General features: G+C 46.7%; 2 protein-coding genes across 12 annotated transcripts in view; both read right to left on the reverse strand.

The window, feature by feature from the left end:
- Positions 1-512: 512 nt before the first annotated feature.
- Positions 513-13,630, reverse strand: LOC118772059 (alpha-N-acetylneuraminide alpha-2,8-sialyltransferase-like). The gene is made up of 5 exons (XM_036520302.1): positions 12,774-13,630; positions 8,847-8,991; positions 4,072-4,181; positions 2,875-2,967; positions 513-1,014 (listed from the first exon to the last, which is right to left on the reverse strand). Exons 1-5 carry the CDS (start codon positions 12,974-12,976, stop codon positions 546-548), a joined length of 1,020 nt encoding a protein of 339 aa, XP_036376195.1. The 5' UTR covers positions 12,977-13,630; the 3' UTR covers positions 513-545.
- A 3,894-nt stretch (positions 13,631-17,524) lies between these two features.
- c2cd5 (C2 calcium dependent domain containing 5) overlaps positions 17,525-22,229 on the reverse strand; it is a 32,902-nt gene continuing 28,197 nt past the window's right edge. For 10 of the 11 annotated variants that reach the window (XM_036520426.1, XM_036520424.1, XM_036520422.1 and 7 more), the window contains 5 exons: positions 21,662-21,700; positions 21,318-21,419; positions 20,259-20,452; positions 19,024-19,170; positions 17,525-18,939 (listed from right to left, as the gene is read on the reverse strand). In XM_036520426.1, the coding sequence (XP_036376319.1) occupies positions 18,823-18,939; positions 19,024-19,170; positions 20,259-20,452; positions 21,318-21,419; positions 21,662-21,700 (599 nt within the window). In that variant the 3' untranslated portion in view covers positions 17,525-18,822. The remainder of the gene's footprint in view (positions 18,940-19,023; positions 19,171-20,258; positions 20,453-21,317; positions 21,420-21,661; positions 21,701-22,229) is intronic. The other variant, XM_036520431.1, reaches the window with a different exon arrangement.

Genomic DNA, 22,229 nt, shown 5'->3' on the forward strand with positions numbered 1-22,229 from the left:
TCCAGAAAACAACAGAGTGATTTATCTTCAGCCTGAACCCTTAAAGGGCAATCCCACATAAATAATTTAAGACTATTGTTAACTAACGAGTGAGTGTCTCACGTAAGACAAATGTGCCAAGTGAGGGTGTAGGATGGTAAAGGAGAATACTCCTCACTGTGTGTCATTCTCCTATATTTCTTTCAGTGTCTGACTGACATGGCTGTCTGAGCCCACCGGCACCCAACCGCACAGATTCCACTTCGCTTTCTCTCCTGTTTTCTTCCCTTAGGCCCTCGTGTTTCACCAGTACTGAGTGGCCATGGCTGAGACCAATGTTTTCCTTTTCTTTACTCCCCCCCCCCAATAAAGAGCCTCCATCCCAAGCTGCAACAACGCTGTCAACTAGAACCACGAAGCAGACGAGAACCCAGAGTTCCATGCAAAACCCATCAGCCTCTCCTGGGCCAGGCCCAGGCATGGGGAACTGGTCACACATTCTCATGCTGGTCACGGGGGGGTAAGGGGGGGGGGGGGGCTGCTGGGAAAGGGGCGGAGTCTTGCCCCTACTGCTCAGGGCACCTGCCAATGTACATTCTGAGGATGCCGCTCTTGTGCAGGTGCCAGAGCTGCAGGAACTCCTCGGGCATGGCGTGGAAGCCGGAGAAGGGCAGCACGTTGTCGTAGTAGTGGTGGCTGATGGGCCTCTCGTCCAGGTCCATGGAGAATGGCCAGAAGCCGTGCAGGGCCACGTCCTCACACAGCCCCAGAGCCAGGCTCACCAGGAAGAGGCCCGTGGAGAGCCGCTTGGCGTGGACGCCCCGCCCCTTCCAGAAGCGCCCCACGCTCTTCAGGAAGTCCGGGTTGGCGAAGAGCACCTTCTGGCCCGAGCCCGAGTCGGCCAGGGCGTGGTAGGCTCGCAGGGAGGGCTCCGTCCCGGGCTTCATGGAGAAGGCCGGCATGTAGATGTAGCTGAGGCCGTATGCCTTCATGCTGTCCACAAACGCCTTCCGGGACCACAGAAGGTTCTGGAACCTGAGGCACAGAAACAGGAAGCAAGCACGCACATGAGACACCAGTGCACTCAAGCTACACTTCAGCCTAGGTAAAAACTCCTCACAGCAACACAGAAGTTACAGAGATGGCAGACCCTTGAACCTTTGATGTTCCCTGTGGGAAATGTAGCACCAACCTCTCTGCAGAAAAACAGACAGGATAATGATACCTTATAAGGATGCTAGGATCAGTCTCTGACAGAATATCTCCAGGCAAAGTGCTTAGTCGGACAACTCCAGTGATATAAATAGCTGACAGTTACAAGACTCTGCCGGGTTTTACTCAATAGGTTTTACTCTTTCCTTATATAGATAACCAGCGATGCTCAACGAATATGGAAGGTTTCAGGGAGTACAAACACGGTTCCACTTGGAGAAGAGATTCACATATTTAATACCTGGAGAGAATGCAGATTTAATCCTCTACCACCAAAGGAGATCAAAGCCTTTCATTTAAGCTTTGAATACATCCCCAGGATTCCACCTGATACACCACAGTTAAGTGATATTCCCATTATTACCTCTTTACCACTGATGTAATGGCTATGGAACGACACTTGTGACAATTAGGATTAAGTGCTCAGCATGGAGCTACTGTCCTTCCCCCTGAGAAAGCTACTTAAACTGCATTTGCAGTTTGGTAAATATCCAGCTGTTTGAATGGATAATGTGTAAAAATGTGCCATGTGTAAATGGATTAGGATAATGGAGTCTGCTTATGCCTCCATAGTTATGTGGTCAGAAACACACAATACAATACCACATAATACAATACAGTACCACCACCTCGTGTCACTTTTGTTCCAGAGGTTTTAAAAAAAGCATAGTGTGGGTTTCTTGCAGCATGCCTGACTTTTCGAGGAGAAGAAACACATGATTGACATTTTAACACAAGCTCCCGAATGAAATGTAAAAAAGTGACAGACTTAACCAGAAATAACCAGATGATTCAACAGCTGACATACCTTGGAACATATTTTGACAGTTTTGTCATAAGTGCCATCACATCAGCTTGTACAGCAGTGATAGGTTGAGAGAGTTCATAGAACAAATAAACAAACAAATTGGTGGGACTGGTGGCACGATTGACTACACTCATCTCAGTACTGCACTCTGATTGGTTAAGCTTATTAGCAACTATTGTATATGGTAACTTACTACCAAAGCTACTCTTTGCCCATCCATACCATCTGGATTCAAGCAGAAATATGGAACCTAGAATTACTTCACACAATGAAATACCTATGGTCATTTATCAGTGTCAGCCTGGTCTGACACTGTTGCTAATAAAACTTGAAGGCATACACTTCTGTTTTTTTGTGCTGGATAAGAGCATCTGCTAAATGAATGTAATACAACTTGATGTAATGTAGCTGCTCAAATGACCTCTGATGATCTGTCTTCTTCTACCATTGAAGAAGGCCTACAGAGACATCTCCTTACCTTGCGCACCTGCACTAAGCCCTGCTGGCTTTCAGCTAGGGGTACAAGGCCTGCTTTCAGTGGGATCTTGTTGTTGTGTTAGCTGATTTCAGCAGCTCTCCATTTCAACCTGTTATACTGAAAAAGCCCACGCAGCTCAAACTTCAACTGCAGAAGGCCCAGCACAGCAAGGTCTTTCTTTTCCTCCGATTTAATGCAATTATAAATGATTTAATTTTATGGGACGGTAAATTGCTGTGAGATCTGCTGCTGCCGCGGCTGCTGTTTGTCTGCTTTGACAGTGCTGTCCTCCCGTGACCCCGATTAACGCTGCCTGATAAAGTTTTACGAGCATAAAGACCTCTAATGATGACCGTGCCATGCTAACTGTGCACAGGGTGACTAACGGCAGGCGTACCTCTTCTCGATGATGCTGGGATTCGCTGTCACCAGGTGCGTCCTGGTCCCCACGTCCTCTGTGTAGTCTTTCGACAGCGGCGGCAGGTTGCACCTGAAGACACACATTACACGTTACATCACAGAACATAAAACACAATGCATAAATTCATGCAACGCTTACACACACATCACTTACAAGCACACAAAAAAATCAATGAATCGTATTTAAGGTACACACTGGACATTCTAACGTTCAGGTTTCTTTCCCAGGCCAGGTGAACTGCACTTCCCTGCCAATTTACCTCCATCAAAATCTCCCGTTCCTTAATCTCTCCTATCCCCTTACAGCCCCATCTCTAAACAATAATTAAACTCTCAGGAAAGCCTGTTATTTCTCCATTTTGGATCATCTCTGTTGCGTTTCGAGCTCAGCGCATATGTTAAGAGGCAGGCACTCTTTTCGGGCAGCAGTGACAGTCGGGTACTCTTGCTTGTGTTCTGTTCTCAGCTGTGAGTAAACTGAGGGGTAAAAAAAATGAGAGCGTTAGACACTTGTGAGTGTCCGGGACAGGGAGGGCTCAGCACACAGCCTGACTAGGGCACCGAATGCATGGCAGCGGAAGTTCAGAACGAGCCGAGAAATGTGCTGACGAGTGCAGCGGTAACTTAATACATCAATCTCTCTCCCCCCCCCCCCCCCCCCCTTCCCACAATGCTCTAGGCACCGGAGGAAAGTGCTGCGCTCAAAGTCCTGAACTAGAAACACTACTTCAGCAACAAGCCAGCAGTGGCCAGTATCTCAGGGAGGCCTCAGGGTTCTAATTGGTCATTAGCCTGACCCCACGCGACCCCATTGGGTGTTCTTTTTTAAAGCATATTACATTATTTAATTGCTTAATGGACACATTTTCGCACTGCCTCCGTATTATCCAGTTCCAGAGTAACTTGGTTTAGGCACCTTGCTCAGGGGTACAATGGCTCCAGGTAGGAATCGATTCTGCAACCTTTCTGTTTGGGTGTCCAGCCCCTTGACCACCACACCTCACCACTTCCATGCCACAGACAGGAAATGCCTGCTCTCTGACGACTTTAATCATCTGTGTTTTGTCCTCCATCAGCTTCTTCACCTCTTCGCCTTTGTTTAGCTCCCGGGGACCAAAGGTAATGAGTGACCGATTAAAATCTGAACGGGCAGCGGAGCGGACGCCTCCCTCACCGCATGACGAAGTCAGCCTGGTCGATGGCGCTCCCGCAGCCGCTGCGCTTCAGGACCCCTCCGTTGCCGACCACAGCGCACCTCTTGAGGGGCACCTGCAATGGCGTCTCCTGGCAACAGACACACGCAATAAAAATTTGTTAAACCAGCCGTGTAAACGCCTCTGCAGGGGGTCTCTGAAGAGATCATAAGCCCTACAAACCTCACAAACACATCCCACACAATGCAGTGTGACCAAAATGGACATGCACAAGGCACCAACAGTGTACACCTAAGATTAAGATTTTAATCAGATGTATATTATGTATAAATGTAACATTTTAAGAATTATAGGAAAGGTGGATGAGAAGAAACTTCGGGGCAAGTGTCTGGTTGGACACACCATGAACATATCAGGCTGGCAGCGCCTGGTGCATCCGTCCAAATAAATTCCCAAGAATTCATTTAGTCTCAGGAACATTTCTAGGTGTCATTGAAAGAGCACAGCGTGGGGCTCCTGAGTGGCTCATTCTGCTAAAGTGCACATCCTGAGCACAGATTGAGCACTCCAGAATGGGTTAAACCCAGTCTGAGATGTCAGTGGGGTCCCATTCATCCTCCAATCAGTGTGCCCCCCCCACCCCCCCACCCCACCCCACTGTAGCACACTGTGGGAATGGCAGTGTGAAAAGCGGATGTTGGCTGTTTGCAAGCATACTGTTGGATTGGACTGGACTTGCCTCAGCCTTAGACACCAGCCTACTGCGCCACTGGTGATGTTAATACTGGGTTAAAAAGGAGAAAAATCAAAAAAAAAGGAAAAAAAAGACAGCATTGTATATCTTGCTCAGTATAACTTGTTTTGCTTTGTCCGCACTGTATATTATTGCTGTTAGCCATCCAGAACACCACACAGCCCTGAAGGAAGCCAGTTAGACATGTTCACTACTCTGGCCTTATACTGTGAAACATTCTACTAAACTTTTCAAGTTTTCCACTCAAATTTGGAATAGAACTGTAAGCACTTTTTAAATAATCCTAAATGTCACCTTTATGCTCGAAACACTTCAAATTAGCCTGTCTGCTCACAAATTCCTTTAGGTCTCTATTAGCATAACACAGCTGTCTGAGTCTAGGAGAGGCTATCTGTTTAAAGGAGGAGAGACAGTCTGTTTAAAGCATCTATGGAGAATATTAGACTCAAAAGTCTGAATCTTTTCATTTGGACACAGTCAACCTCCTCCTTATTTGGCAGCCAAGAGCCGCCCCCCCACCATGCGGTGCCAAATGAAAGAGTCCGCACGTAGGCGGGCGCATAGGACTGCCCCAGTGCAGAGACGGATGGAGGTCCGCGTTCGGCACGTTTCAGATGTCCACCTCCCCTGAGCAGCATCCACTCCCCGCTGTGCGTATGGCCATGCTGAGGAGAGGAGCTCCTGTATTGGCTGGTGCGACTCTGCATCAGTATGACCTGGGGCACAGAGGCGGTCCTGGCAGCGGGGGCAGAGGGAGGAAGAGGAGGAGGAGGAAGGACAAAGGGACAGGCCTGGGGCTGGACTGACGGAGGGGGTGGAGACGTGCGCAGAGGTGAGGACCCGTTGTACTTTCCACCAGCACGTCAGAGCTGGCTTTAAGGGCATGCAGTATAGAGGGCAGCAGGCCCTGACATCCCAGTGTTCCTATGCACAGACACGCACACACACATAAAGACACACTCATACACACAGGCATAGTTGCACACACACACAGACACACACAGTCACCCAGAGACACACTTATACACACACAGATGCACACACACACAGACACACACAGCCACCCAGAGACACACTTATACACACATAGATGGACACACACACACAGACACCCAGAGACACATATATACACATAGATGCACACACACCCAGAGACACACTCATACATACATAGATGCACACACACACACACACACACACACACACACACACACACACATACTCATACACACAGACACAGACACACACACACACACTCACACTCACTCACTCACTCACTCTGCTCACATCGTGCGGGCAGCGGAGTGGAGCGGAGCCCTGCTGAATGAGATGGGCAGGGTGCCCGCTGCGGAACACTCAGGACCCTGTGCGCCTCTCCCCCTCTCCCCCTACGGGGCTATTTTTGGCAGCTTGTGATTACCGACGCTCCCTCCACATGATCCACAGCCACTCCGCAGCCAACAGAGCCCTCCTCTGCGGCCTGCTCAACAGCCTCTGCTCCATTGCAGCGGCGGCGCGGCTCCTAACCCCAACCCCAGGGCAGGAAGGGAGGCCTCCCTACCCTCACAGCTCTATAAATGTAAGCTACGCACTGGGTGAGACTGTCTGCTCTGCAAAGCTTGGGTCCAGCGACAAAAACTGTACGCTACAGGGCTGGGTCACGTTCCCACGGCCATAAGTTTTGATGTTACATAAAGTAATACTACAAGCAATATATAATATATGATACAATGCATAATACATGATACTAAGTAGGGCAAGGTTTCAAGAGAGGTTTGCAGAAAGAGCAGTAATTTTAACAGGAATTTTGAATTGTACTGTAAGGCAGTGTGCTTCCCCATGCTGAAAGGCAGAGCCCACTCCACAGGCCCGGATCTGCCTCTGTTCTGTCTGCCGGCACACAATCGCAGGCTGGAGGTCTTCCAGTCTGGAGTGGCTCGCTGCGAGCCGTTTTCTCTGTAAATCCCACAGCTTGCTTCTCCAAACTGATCCAACCAGAGAAGAGAGGATCCATACCTGTGAACCCCCCCCCCCCCCCCCCCAATGCCACTTCCTCCGGATAACGGGAATACAGGAAACAGTTCCTGTTGAAACGTGAGACCCCCCCCCCCCCCCCCCACACACACCCTTTCACCAAAAGCAGCCAATGAACAAAGAAGCCGTTGTACAGGTTCCACACTCTGTCGATTCACATCTCCTTAGGACCACTCCCCTGAACCAATCAGCTTCCATGCTGTAACGCACCTAAATTCCCCTCAACCCCACTCCAAATCAACATCATGAATTTACTTTAGAAGGGTTTAAGAGGCATTTCTTACAGGGACTAAGTGCTGTCACCTGTCTCCTCAGTCATATATAACAACAGCTACCGGTTTCCCAGAAGCACACGCTGTAAGAGGTGCCTGTATCCCCAATGGAGAGCGATGGTATTGGCACATCAAGTGAGGATTGCACAGTCTACTCCACACCCAACCTCTCACGCTCTGCCCCTATATATCTTCCCGGCCATCTGACAGGATGTGAGGCAGGAAAGGCGAGATCTTCCATGCTTCCTAAGCTCCATCACCTCCCTGGAGGCACCACGACTCACTCCAGGGGTGTCCAATTTCCCCGTGTGACATCAGCAGGTTTTTGGAAAATCTGTCACATTCTAACAAATCTCTTTTTTTTCCAAGGCTGTGGCTCATAGTCAATCCAGAGAATGAATCTCCCGCTGCTCCGGTTTGGGTTCTGTTTATTTCAAAAGGCATATTCAACTGATTGAGCTCTCAAAATAGGATTTCATTTGGTCGATTGAAAACTCGGCATAGCTCACTGTGCTCTCTCGCTTGAGATATTTTTAATTCTGTTACAAAACAGTGCACTGTAGTCTGACCAAAGAAAATGCAGGTTCAGCAGGCCAGCCTCAATTAAAGCCGCTGGTTTGAAAAATATCATTAAGGGAAAACTGATTAATCAGATCGTCAGCTGGTGGTTTAATCAACTAATGCTAAGAAACTGCTCAACTAATGAGATTAACAGGCCTCGCTTCTGACCTTTGGAAACAGCTGGGTTGCAATGTTACGTTCTGTGCCAGTGAACGGCCCATATGGTATAATTACCACAAGCATCACTTGTGATAATTACAGTGGAACAACCCCTCCAGGTGCAGGATCATGGACAACACCTCAATATTTTAGAAGCTCCTCCATCTCTATCAACCCAAGGCCACGCAACAACCACAACTGCATTCTACCACATGCACTACAGGAGGAAATGCTGCAAAACTGCACATCCAATTACACTGTGGATGCCTACATGAATCCATAAGTCTGCCACACTGATTTGATCCATAAACTTTCTCAAATGAGTCTTCTATTCCCAAAATGCCTCTGGATAAGAATATCTCCTTAATGACAACATTCAAATGTAATTGTAAGTTCAAGTGATCAATATACATGAATGTGTTAAATAACATGTTAGTTAATAATTGTTTTTTTCCCATTTTAACATCTTAAAAGTTGTCCAATGGCTGCACTCAGAATAGCTGTTACAAGTATCTTCAGACCAAGCCAGTCCATATCCAAAAGGGACAACAACCCAGCAAAATACTACACCTCCAATGCCTTCTGGTTATTCCTACTACAAGGAAACTGATATTATAACAACACATGCTCACTCGATTGCATTTTCACACCAAGCATATGGTACTGGTACAATGAAATTTTTTTTTTTTTTTGCATCTATAGTACGTCTTAACTAATGGCAATACATTCATGGCAAAAATATGTACTTGATATATCTGAAATTTTGTGTTTCCAGCCATGGAAAATACTGAGACACCATGGGCAGCCATGGGACACCGAAACGCACCTCAGACACAACATCCCAGATGCACTTATATAGTGCAACTCAGGCATCTGTCACCAGCACACTGTCACTGCCTCGTAGGGATGATACACAAGAAAAGCCTTTCACACATTAGAAAATTATTTTAAAAATTAAGAAAAAACACTACCACGTTTAAAGCTCTCTCTCATGCGATGGCAATGGGCGAAGTACCTGTACGAACAGCGGGTAGGTGTCATTGTTGACCGTGTGGGAGTGGTAGAGCTCTCCATCGTACCAGAGGACCTTGCCCAGTGGAGAGTTCTCCTTTGTGACTGCGAACATTTTGCGAGGGTCACAGCACTCTTTGAGTAGCTTCCTGCAGGGACAAAAGGGAAATGCTCTGTGACGAATAGCATCTTTAATGACCTCTGCAAACCGCCCCTCTATCCTGGCACTGTGTAAAGGCACTAAATGTCTACAGCTCACAGGTTCATTAGTGAAACCAGTGTAAAGATATTACATTCAATTTATGTACCATGTTTCTCACACTTAAAGACACACTTCTACATGGCAAACCTAAGCCCTGCTAGATTCAGGATACCGAGTAGGTTGGCATCAGTCGATTTTCTATGAGTGAGTTTTCCAAAAACAAGCTGAAATAATTTGTTTAAATCAAATTAAATTTCTTTTCAAAAGCCTGTTAAATACTTGCAATGTTCAAATGGTAGACAATAACCTCTTGTTATGCCCAGTTCCATTAAATAAAGAAAAGCTTACCAATAAAATATGCAGTAAATAAAACCCATAAATAAGCCAGGGAATTCAATAATGCCTGTTCAAATAGCACAAGACTACCTTTTCCCACTGTCTTAAACATTACACTGGATTCAAGGGAAATGACTGAAAAGACCATTAAAAGTAATTTTAAAATATTTAACTGCATTTGACTACGCTGCCAGATTTTAAAGAGCATTAATACGCTGTGCTTAGTCAACATGCAAGAGATGAAATTCTGTAGCATTTATAATAATAAAATCATTAAAATTCAGTGTTTTCTCCTTCCCACCACTTTTGCACTGTGCAGTACTGATAATGCAGTATCATTACCAGCTAATGCAATAACCGCCTAATGCTCAACAAATACATTTCCACTCACCAATAAAATGAGCCAAATTGCCAGCCTTTTAAGACTATAAAAATGTGACTGACACACTAAACTGACCCTATTGAACATAATGTGGATGAAATGAGGAATAAGGGATTCGCAGCAGCGTATGCATCTCTGATTAAGTTCTGTGTCTTTCTTAGCGCCGGTGTTGAGATCCGATCAATGTTAACACTCAAGCCTGCTTTGGCACAGGTCCAAATCACCACCGCCCTACTGCATCACAACAGCCCCAGGTCTGTTCAGTAAGTAACTCAGTGGCCTGCAGTAAGCTGAGGGCACCGAACTGTCTGGGGACGCATTTGAAACCCATCCTCTGCCGTCATTAGCACATCCTCACACACATTATGTGCCCTCGCCTTTGTTGTGCGGTCTTTACGCAAATGCATGTGGCTTCAGACACGCTCAGCGCAGCAGTCCTGCAGCACGCCGGTTAATAGTTCGGTTAATATCAGCGGCGCGTGATGACGTGAAGCAAAAGGGTGAAGTGCTGATCAGGACCAAGCGCTTGCTTAATTACATGGCACAAAGTTCATGTCTCACCCAAATGTGCTTAGACTGTTAGAGTTGATCTGGATGTGTTTTCAGACCGTTAACAGGGCTGCGGTAGGTGGAGGATGTGCCTCATACCACTCTCACTGTGTCAGGAACGGCTCTGTGAGAAGGAGAATGGGCTCAAGTTGTTTCAGAAGCCCCTCAGCATTTGGCTTTTCATTGGCTGCTGGAGCACAGTTTGGGAGGCACCTGGTGTGGCTCTCTGACAAATGAGATCCCAGGGAAAGCGTTTGGTTGGATGTACCAAGCATTTACCTGTACGACTGATACGTTCAGCTGAACATTTACCTGAATGTTTTTTTTTTTTCAAATACTTCTATCAGGACACTGAGAGATTAAAAGCTTTGTATGCATTCAGAGTTAACATTCTAATTTTTTCCCCCAGATAAAGTCTCACCATACTGTAATACAAACCAAAAAAGTTACTTTTCAATTTTCACTGACTTGCAGGTAAGGATGTCTTCCAAGTGTACTGGACAATCAGAATTAAAGTAATTACATTTTAACAGAACCACTACATAACTGCAACATACAATACAAAATTCACTAAACGAGGTACATTTTGTGAGACTGGCATGCCTATCTAATTTGCTTAATCTCATTTTATATTGTGGTTCTATCATGGAAAGATCTATAAAGTTTGTGTGTCTCAGACTGCTTCTATAAAACCGTTAGGACTGCAATGTTGCATACTGTTTAGTGCATGTAAGCCAATGCTAGAGACTTAGACATATAATCACTGAGACTCCGCCATAAAACCACAGATAAAGTAACTGCAGGTGGACTTACACAGTGTGGGAGTGACGTTTGGGAATGTCTGGGTAAGACAAGCTCAGTCCAGTGAAAATGCTAATACTCAAGCCTCAGAGAGAATCATTCACGCTGAAAAGTCAAGAAACAAATGTAGGCACACAGGTCAGACACCACTGAAACCGGTCTGCCCCACAGCCTGCAGGGATTGAGCTGACATGGCAAAGGGGCGATGTTCCGGTGCCTCTGGGGCCAGCCGGAAAACCATAGCGTGCTTCACCTGACGATTACCCTGACGGCACCAGTGTCATGTGGTGCAGCGGCCAATGTTGCATTTCTCAAAGCGCAGGAGAGAGATTCTACAGCATCAGCTACGTGCATGTGGACAGTGGGCGGCAGCAGTATCACATGCCACTGGTGTGTTCCCTCGAGACAAGTGACTTAACCGGACACTTTAATGGTGTACGGCAATCTCACACTTAACTGTACAGATTGTGGTCAGCTTGAGTAATAATAACTACCAATACAGTAACAAGTACACATTTTTATCTGAACTATGGCACAAGATACTGTAGTCACCGCTATGTAGGTTACATCTGCTTAGGGAAGATAATCAAAATGCTCTCTAATAGACAACTTATTTTGTAAAAATAAATAAATAAATAATAATAATGTATGAATATATTCCAGAGTACTGTATAAAGTATAAAGTACTGTATTCTACCATAACTGCCCAAACTTCAAGAACAGGGGTGAGGTCTAAACATTTACTGCTATAACAGTTAAAGCACTAACTTACATCCATATCTTACTTGTAGTCACAACTTTGTTGCTACGACAGTAGAAGCGCGCTCTAACTTGCATAAATACACCATCTGCGGTCACATCCTCCACGCTAACAGGGCATGGACCCTGATAATCGAAGCTACGGTGTCCTCTCTTCAACTTGCTCCGTTGTCAACGCCGAGTGTGGGAACTGGCATTGTGAAAGACTAAAGCCCCGCTGTGCAGTGATTTATTTGTAATTCTCTGCCTTTTCCCTGGAAGACGGCGAGACGGCGAGCTTAAGTGCGTGAGTTCTATACGAGTTCTACATGCATTCCACTACGTCCATTCTGAAATACAGTTACACATAATAGGTGTGGCTTTGTGCATCTTGGCTTAATCGGTCTCCGCGGCACGATTGTACAGTATGTGTGAGTCTCTCACGCAAGCGATCTTCGCTAATTACAAAATAGGCCTACAATAAAACTAAATCTTGTATAATGACATCACCCTGTAGCTAAATTCAATTTCAGAATAATGAGATTTAAGTTTACCTAGGTGTGTCTTAATTGGTTTAGTGTAACAGTTCTCGTACAATTCCAAGTGATTACAAATTATGTTACCTAACAATAGGCTAAGGTTACGCTTCCGAGACCATGTTTACGAATGAAAAGGATCACTTAACCCAAAATATTAAATAGTTTTCAAAACAGCATCATTATTTTTAATAGACCCAAAATGAAACACAATAGAACAGTTCAGGATAATTATGATATGACTAATTATGACAACAACGAGCACTATTCAGTGCTATTTAGGTAATGCTTTTAATTCAATATCGTTAACATTACAATTTACCAAATAAACAACTGAAAAAAAAGTTAAATGAACAAGGCTTCAATGGTGGTATAACAATAAAATACCTGAACAAATGGATTCCGGTCTCGTTTCTCTTCCACACTTGTCCCTGCCGCAGGACTTCATTGACAATCTCTTTGTCGCTTGGGAGCCGATAAACCGGGTAATTGTACAGCCAGCAGAGCACTAAAACGCAAAGAGCAGCCCACACCGACAACTTGCTTCTGGGGGATCTTAAAAACATTATTACTGCTGCGGTGGAAAACATAAACGGCCCATACAAACAAATTTTAATTTGGCTGCGGCCAGTAGGGTCGTTACCAGATAGCCAGCTAGCTAACGTTGCCTCTGTTAACGTTTACTACATGCAAAAATACTTCATTTTGGTCGCATCTCCTTGGTCTGCTGTATGAATGGGAGTAGGAATTGGAGTCCACACAGAGATATTTGTTTCGTAAGCACATACCAAATTCCTTATTTTTTCCCTCTCAGCAGCGGGCTAATGTTTAAATCAAGATACCGTTATTTTTGATTTAGCGGGAGGAAAGAAAAAAATCTCTTATCACGCAAGCTCAGCCGCTTTGGGAGTAAACGGATACATTTCGCGTTGCCGGACACGGCGCTCTTCTCGCTGCATCCCAGACGACGGTTGCATCCCCTCGAAATCCGCCGCAGTCTTCCCCTGCCTCACCAGGTCTTAAAAATCTGCGCCCGGTGCCCAGCAGCCTCATTGCGGTCGTGAATGCAATTTTGTTTTATTGCCTCGTCCCCCACCCCTCGTACTGTAAATCCAGCACCACGTCGGTCGCTCGATCCGTCTTCCTTTTTTTTTCGCAGGGGGTCCAGGAGCTCTGCAAGCCAAAACTGGGCGCAATCCAGCAGAATCCACTCTCTCAGAACAAAGCAGTTTCTTGTGCTCTCGCCTGGCTTCAACGCTGCAAGCACAGCCCTGTCACTCAAGCTGGAGGTGTGTCCACGGGCGGGTGCTGCCCTCAGCTGGACTGTCCGTTTCCGAATGACTGAATGAAATTAAAATAAAATAAAATAAAGCCGTAAGCGTGTTTCTTGTCATAACTAAATCTGAAAACCCGCGTTGAAGCTATTGCTATCATCGGATGACTATTGATCATTGTCTTTCGGCATTTAACCATAGCCAGGGAGGCGCTTCATCAAAAATGTATCTGATATTAGAAATGCATAACAGCTTTGTAATCAGTTTAGAAATGTTTCATCGTTAATACTAAATGCACCGTTTTCTGGTCTCACATCAGCAACCTAGAAGCTACATGGATGTATACTTTTGAATAACAAACAACTGTGATTTATTACCGTGAATTATTACCATGAGATCTTGTTTTGGAGTGAGCTGTGTAAAAATTTCACAACACAGCCACCTGTATCAGGGCTGGGTGAGGACTACTCCCACTTAGTTTAACACTTCCCAGCATAACTCTCAGTTCGACGGTAAAGTAGCCTACGTTTCTGGATGGATTCCCCGTTTATCGTTGGCATTGCAACACAAATTCCTAAGTGTGAGAGTACAAGAGGTGGGATTCAGATGTAGTTAATCCCACAGTACGAGAGTGACAGAAAGAGATAAGCCAAATAGAGCAGTTAAAAGAAAAGAATTAGAGTTAGAAATCAAAGTGGTGCAGATTATAGCGCAGAAATGAATGACACACACACGGTTTTGTGTAGCCAAATCATTGTGCAGGTCCTAATCCGTCATACTTAACTCAAATGAGAATTACAGAACTGAAAGGGCTCTTAATGCATAAAAGCGGAAAGTTCAGGTCACTAAACCGGGCCTATTTAGCGCAAGTTATTAACCACTAATGTTACTAGTGGTAAAAACCGTAACCATGTTAGTTGTATAAAACAACAGTTTCACAAAGCGCTGGACTGCAGTTCTTAGCAGATGGTTTTTATGAGATCAACTACAAGCAGGACCATGGCTCCGCTAAATATCTGGACAGTACCCCGCTGGAGAGAATGTCGCAAAGGCTGGATTATTAGGCAAGACAATAATGTGGAATTATGAAGATGACCTTTTACTTCAGAGTTTCCCGGGACTGTAGACGGTAACCTAATTGGGACACTGTTCTCATTCTTTCTAAAATGGATATGTAGAGCATAATTAATGTGTCAGGAAAGATTAATCAAGCTAATTACGTGAAAGCTCTTCTGTGTTTGAAGGTAATGTGAAAAGTTTATTAGCCAAAACTGAGAAACCCATATAAAGGCACAGTAGGGATCAAACCGTCTTGAACACCCAGTAAAAAATACATGAATGGAAGGTAACAGATTTAACTGATCGTGAGAATATTTATACAGCATCCCCTGATGGTCAGCTGGGGCTCCTCTCCAAATCAGATCTTCAAGTTCGCAACAGCAAAGTTCTTCCAGAAAGATGAGACTCACTGCTCACCTCCCGGGGCCTAAGATTTGGGCAGACACACCCAAGTCTTCAGCGCAGAGCTGGAGTTTCCCTCCTGTCCCGTCCTAATGACCGTCTCCTGTGCGCCTGTGCCCTCTTCAGTGCAGCAAGGTGGTGGGGGATTAATTTGGCAGCTGAGAGGCTTTGCCCGGGCAACAGATGCTAGACTCCTGTGATTAGCACCTGGAAGGAGGGGTGAGGAGAGGTGCTTGCTGGGACCCCGCTTGCCTCTGCAACAGCTGGGCTTCCACGGGAAATACTTCGCCATTTTTCTGACTGCTGGTCAATATTCACAAGGTAGAGATCTTGTCTCGTCTTTTATTTTACCCAGCAACCCCTTCCCCAAGTAATTTGTTATTCTACAATTAGACATATGTTCATCATTTAGTGTAAAAAAATCTTTTAAAGTTCTTTCCAGTGCTCATAAGATCTGCCTTGGTCTGGATCCTGAATTGTAGATTCATTTATACTGCTCTTGGTGCAGACAGGATCATCTCATGGTCAAGGATAGATTCAGTACTAATCGGGGTACAAGCCCCTAGCGAGGTAACCTTGAGCTACTGAGAGAGCATGGTGCGTATGTTTCCGTCACTAATACAACCACAAAGACACTGGCCAGGGCCTCAATGATGTGGAACAGAAGGAACTGAAGTCAAATCTTTATCTGCAGGCAGTTTATCTGCCAGACAGCTTCCTGAGCATTGACTTGTATCTGTATACACAGTGCACTGTGCACGCTTTTAGTCAACACACTGACACCTTTTAGACGCTTGCGTTTCCTGCCTTCGCCGCAATCTCCCCAAGTGCCACACAGAGCGATAGCGTATCTCTGAGGCCAGACATGAAAGGGATCGCTCCGAGCGACCGTCTTCGGCTTATCAGCCGCAATCGACAGCCTTCCATGAATGGGCGCGCTTTTCGCGTGTTCGCGCGGCCCCGCAACGTTCCAGAAACGTCGCCGCGAGACGCGCGCGCCACGCACGGCTGCTCATTCGGAGCCGCTGCAGTTTACCGCGCCCGTAACTGGAAGTCATTCATCTGGCGGCACAAAGCGGGGCCTCTCTCTTCACAGTCGCGCTCATTCTCCGGCAATCTCCTCCCATAATGCCGCGGGCACTCCAGGATTAGTCCTATTCAGCCTGACTCGCAGATGTTCCCCCCCTTTGCAATCAGCGCTCCATCTCGAGTGCCTCTGGAGCTCTCCCATCTGTGTTTGTGTGTTTGCACCGAGAACGAGTGCATTCAAAATTTCACCATCTCGGAGCTTGAAAATGAAGAGCCGTTGCTGGCCTCGGTCAGAGAGAGGAGGTGGTGGGTGGGGACGGGGGTGGGACGGTGCCATTCAGTCCCTTTGTTTGTGAGCGCTAAGTGAGTTTTCCCACTGACACCGAGCCCAGAGGGCAGGGACGCTGCGCTCTACCGCCGGGTAGCGACAACAGCCGCTCTCACTCCCACACAGCGACGAGGACTCGCAGCCGTTAACAAAGCCAGGCAGGCGAACATTCAAAGGGAACAGGGTCTCCAGGGGCATTGGACAGGCAACATGAAAGCGAGAGAGGTGAAGAGGCTGATGAAAGTCGCTGCGTTGGTGATTACACATCCACGGAGTGAGGGTGCACCATTGATGCCCAGTGGCATGTTACGCCTCTCAATCAAGGCTGAAGAACACGGAGCTTTCTGCTGAAAGGCATTCATTTATTATAATCATCACCTCAGCTGAATGACAGTAAAAAAATGAGCTGAAACACTGGACTGGAAGAAAACTGAATGTCTACGTTGCCTATGGACTGATCTGTACCCATTTGGTGGCAAACAGAGTCAGACCAGACGAAAACGTGTCGCAGAGACTATGGCACTGGACTCCAATCCTTTCGCGTGGTTCTATGCAAGCAGCCCAGCTGGTGTAGTAAAACCCAGCAGTATAACAATGCTACAAAATGCTGAACCAGGGAGCCTCTCAAATGTGTTGCATTTGTATTTATACAAGCTATACATCTGTATGAGGGCGCTATCACTATGGAGCGCTCAGACTTCGGAACTTCAGTAGCAAACCATGGCAGCTCCCAGGGTCATCTCCTCACAGACTCAGAGCTTATCCTCGCTTCTGTGGTGTGTGGGAGCTTTGTGTGCTAGAACACTCCCTGGACAGGACAAGAGTCTGTCACAGAGCCATTACCCATGATGCACCACTTCTGAAACAGAGACAGCAAGACTCATTTGCGAGGAAATCGTCTTGGCATGTGGCGTACCCCTGACCTCCTATAGGGTCAGCACAGACATCCTGAAAGAAACAGTGTAAGACCTTACATTAATGTACATAGAAACGATGGCGCCACATCCGAGAGATGATTAAAGAAAGACTTACAGAGCACAGCGACTGACACAGAGCTTTATTGTGCAAGAGAAAAAAAGAATCTTCAGGCCAGTAAATGGAGAATCATACAGATGGGAAAAGGTCGGCATGCTGCTAATTCAAACAAAGCAACATTGTCTATATGTACATTCAAGTGTTACACGGATCGCACCTGTATCGCCTTCACTTACGAGCAGATTCACTATGCAACAATACCCCATTCACACGATACAAAAATCAAACCCTAGCTTTAACTGCACATGCAAATTAAGTACAGTATAGTTTACTAATCTCTCACTTTAATATTACAAAAATACCCATCTGATTTAAGTACACATCTGAACAAATAAGTTTTGTTGTGGCACCTACACTAAAAAAAAAAAACTGTCATCGCAGTTTTGATTTCTTTTTTTTTTCCAGCATTGGACATCATTTTAAAAAATAGTTCAGTAGTACACAGGTTTGTGACAGTTCAAAAAAATTTTGAGCAGTTGACCATGGTTATAATAGGAAGCTTGGTGATAATCGGCACACGGTTTCAGTTCGCGTCAAATGGACTGTGAAATGTAATACTGCCAATGTTGAGATTTTGAAGCAGTAGCCAACACATTTTCCTGACTATCTTCTGTTCAGTCTGTGGTATAATTTCAGTGTACACTAAATTCACCTGAAATCATTGGCAATCACTCAAATTATACCCACTCCCCCAAGACAGGAAATCGCTGGAAGATTTGTCTCTTAGTTTGCGAAGCGATGGAAAAGGTTGAGTACCATGTGGCTACCTGCATGTTAAAACACACAAAAAAAAAAAAAAAAACCTCATACACAGTGGACGTGTTCGATTTTCGAATCCAAACCCAGCTGCCTTTGCATTTACCATTAAAATGGAATGTCTACAGTGCTGCCTACAAGTGAGGAAAGGGCAAATTTCCTTTGAATGACTGGAGCCACAGGAGTAAGCCTTACAGCAAGACAAGGACTCAGTAAAACGGACAGGACAGCTGATCACATGACCTACTCTTTGGAAGCCCAGACAGGAACAAACAAAACAAAACAAAAAAAAAACTCCTTGCGCATTGGGCCAAAGGTCAGAAGAGAAGTTAGACCTGGGGCTAAACTGTCCTGTCCCTCTACTGTCCTGCTGGGCAGGGGTGTGTGGACCAGGTTACCTCCAATGGGTTCAGATTGTGGAGTGCAGATCTTTGGAAATCCCGTGGATTTTAGGCAGCCACAACTCAGAAGTGGATTGGCTAGTGTTGGCGCTCTTTTGTGTGTTGTTGTGCATGTGTATGTGAGTGTGTATGTGTTTGTATGCATGGACACCTCATGTGGTGACCTCGCCCCCGCTGCAGGAGGTCTGGGGCGGGGCGGGCGTGGCCTCCAGCTCCGACTCCCGCATGAAGATGACGGCGTCCCCGCTCACGTTGATAAGGCACTGAGCCTGGGAGTGGGAGGGACACAGGGTTAGTGTGGGGTCGTCAGGGCGCAGTCGGAGACAGAGACGCAGCTGCTTCAGAGCACTTACCTGGTTCTTATTGGGGTTCTCCATGAAGACACACTCCTTCATGCTGTAGGACACCACGGCGTTACCGCCCAGGGCTGCCACATGAGCTCTGACCATGGCGAAGACCTCAGCGATGAAGGCATGGAGGAACCCGCTCACACCGCCCTCCTGCAGGACACACGCACGCGCACACACACACACACACACACACACAGGACACAGTGACACACACACACCTTTATTTAGCACCAGCCTACGCCGTGCACAGCAGCCTCCCACACAGCCACGGCTGAACATGAAATGATAATGAAACAAGCTGTTTATCCTCTGACAATGACAGTAATTTCAGGAAGTGGCCTGAATTTAGATGAGGGGTCACAATGAGAATGACTCACTGATTTAATCACATCATCCCACAGATCACTGCTGCAATGTTTCATATTTAGTGGCAAGGATAAACAGAGAGGCATTTATCACTTGAAATGCATTTACTAAGCAAAGACTAAGACTGCTATCAAAGTTCAAGACAAAAAGGCCAAGACTGTGTTTGTAACGCTAAACAGCACTTACTGAAAGGACTCGCTTTGGCATGGGTGTGGCTTCTAAATCATCTGATGAACGAGCATCAGTCTCAGGTTAAAAGCCAAGGTACAGTCTACCCACACTGGCCTTTGTTTTTAACTTTTAACAACAAATTAAATCAGAAGTTATTTTTACATTACACCATATTATTGTCTTTTAATAGACACACTTATCCAGAGGAACTTACATAGGTTACAATTTTTCTTTTACATATTATCCATTCATACAGCTGGATATTCACTGAGGCAATTTTAGGTTAAGTACCTTACCCAAGGGTACAAGGGCTGTGCGCCAGCAGGGAATTGAACCGGCAACCTTTCAGTTACGAGCTTCACCCATTACCACTACACCACACTGCCGCTTTTTTATTTTTACGTAATATGTGCTACATCATTGTGGGTTTGGGAGTTGCTGAAATGCATAAAAAAATCGTATGAGCAACCAAAAAAGCTGAGTTGCTCGTAGTTAAGGACAGAGCTCTCTGCAGCCAGGATGAGCCCGCAGTTACTCAATGTTACGCACAGAGCTCTTTGCAGTCAGGCTGAACCTGCAGTTATCAATCAGTCAAGGACAAAGCTCTTTGCAGTCAATTGAGCCCGCAGTTACTCACAGTTAAGCACAAAGCTAACTGCGGACAGGTTGAACCTGTGGTTATCAATCAGTTACTCTCTCACCTCCCGGAGCGACGTGGTCTCCCGGATGAAGAACATGTTGATGATGCCCAGGTACTTGATGATCCTGGTGCCGGGGATGAAGGAGAGCGGCGTCATCTTCACCACGGCGACCGTGCTGCCGGCGTAGGAGCGGGTGGACCGGAGCGACCGCGAGCGACCCTCAGGCAGGGGACTGGCCTTCTCCAGGGAGGAAGCTGCAAACCAGGAGTGAGGGAGGTCGAGAGAGAGAGAGAGAGAGAGAGAAGACAGAGACAGAGACCAGATACGGCCTTCAGGGGGCGCCACAGATAACCAGAGCCAATATTAGTCAAAAAGAGATTGATGCGCATGTACAGAGATGTGTTTCAGTGTAGCAGAATGGCTGTTTGTGACGGCATTCAGAAATCGTTTGAAAGCTTTCAGCGATATAAACCTCAAGCATGGCCTGCCATGGAGGAAGATGTAATCATGCACTGCATGCAATCCAGTACAGAGACAGGAAAAAGAAAGCCTTTGACAGAGAAGTGACACAAAGAGGCAAATTTGATGGCTGGGGCTTTAAGCGATGATAAAATAGAGAAGAAACACAAAGGAGCTGGTCTGCTGAAGGACGATTCTTTGGAGCGAGAGTGTGAAAGATGTTACATTTCCTACAATGTAACCTCATTTCGCTTGCTTTTTGCCGTGATCGCCAAGAAGCCATCGCGTCAGCCAATTGTCACGCCTGCGTCGTTCGACGCAGCGGCGTTTACGCCGATGGATTCACGTCGGCGAACTCTGCGAGGTGCATTTTGTACTGTGGCTGTGCTCTCTCCGGAAGCACTTTTGGCTGCAGATTCATGCAAACCCAGAGGTTTGGATCTGAGCAGAGAGAGAGGGAGGGAGAGAGAGAGAGAGAGAGCCCTCCTGCAGGGGCGTGTCCTCAGCTTTCACACTCTGTCAATCAGCTGTGCTTGATCTGCAATGCCGTTTCTGGGCAGCAAGGCTCCGCCCACCACCGCCGTGGATGAGGGAAGGGGCGGGGTCAGAGAGTACCAATGGGATTATCACCGGAGTGCGCTAGAGACAGTGTCCTCCTACTTGTCTTAATTGATCCGCGTCTTATGGTCTGAGCTTTCAGTCTAATGAGCTCTATCCAGGAGCTCCATCTGTCTGCAAAGGAACTGTAATCAACTGAGGCAGCTGGAAACACACAGACAGACAGAAAGAAAGAGGACAGGAACAACACACAACACAACAAAAAAAGAAAGAAAGAAAGAAAGAAAAAAACAAAAAAATATGGATGACGTTGAGTTTTGCTTCAGTGCTTCGCTGGCGAAGCAATTAATCTGTCTGAGAGACAAAAGGAATAGAAATTAAAAAAACTGAAACATCCTCGTCGGCAGAGGTGTGGCCGGGGAGCGGAGGGGGAGGGGGGGACTCACCTCTGGGGGTGGCGTGCGCGTTCGCGCTCTCCTGGAGCCCTGACGAGACACAGAGACGGCTCCATTATCACACCGCGGGGACCACGCCGGCACGGCCCAAAAGGCCCCACTACGCTCCAGCGGAGCAGAACCAAACACTTCACTTTACAGGCGACGAGGCACATCACCACGACTCCGCCACAGCCACAAAGCACGACACGACACACCAAAGGAGAAGGCCACGCTGGGCTCAGGCCTGCTCGCAGCCACGCAGGCCTGAGAACCAGGGTACAGTGCTGGCTATGTGACGGCCCGTTTCACAATGTCACAAACCAGACTGTTGGACACAAAACACAACCACGAGCTACCGTCTGTGGGCTCGGAGGCCTCCGAAGGGACATCCAATGACGAGCAGGACAGGCGAGCTCTCTGGACCGCAGAGAGAGGAAGCCACAAGCTCCTCTGCGGGTCCATTCGGACACAGGGGGAAAGGGGGGGGGGGGGGGGTGAAGAGAGGGGACTCTCTCCGGCTGCCCTCACAAGTCACGCAGCCTTACCGCAATGTCACTGTCACCGTGACTGCAGGCAA

This window comes from Megalops cyprinoides, chromosome 25 (assembly GCF_013368585.1).
Source record: "Megalops cyprinoides isolate fMegCyp1 chromosome 25, fMegCyp1.pri, whole genome shotgun sequence".
NCBI classification, from domain to species: domain Eukaryota; kingdom Metazoa; phylum Chordata; class Actinopteri; order Elopiformes; family Megalopidae; genus Megalops; species Megalops cyprinoides.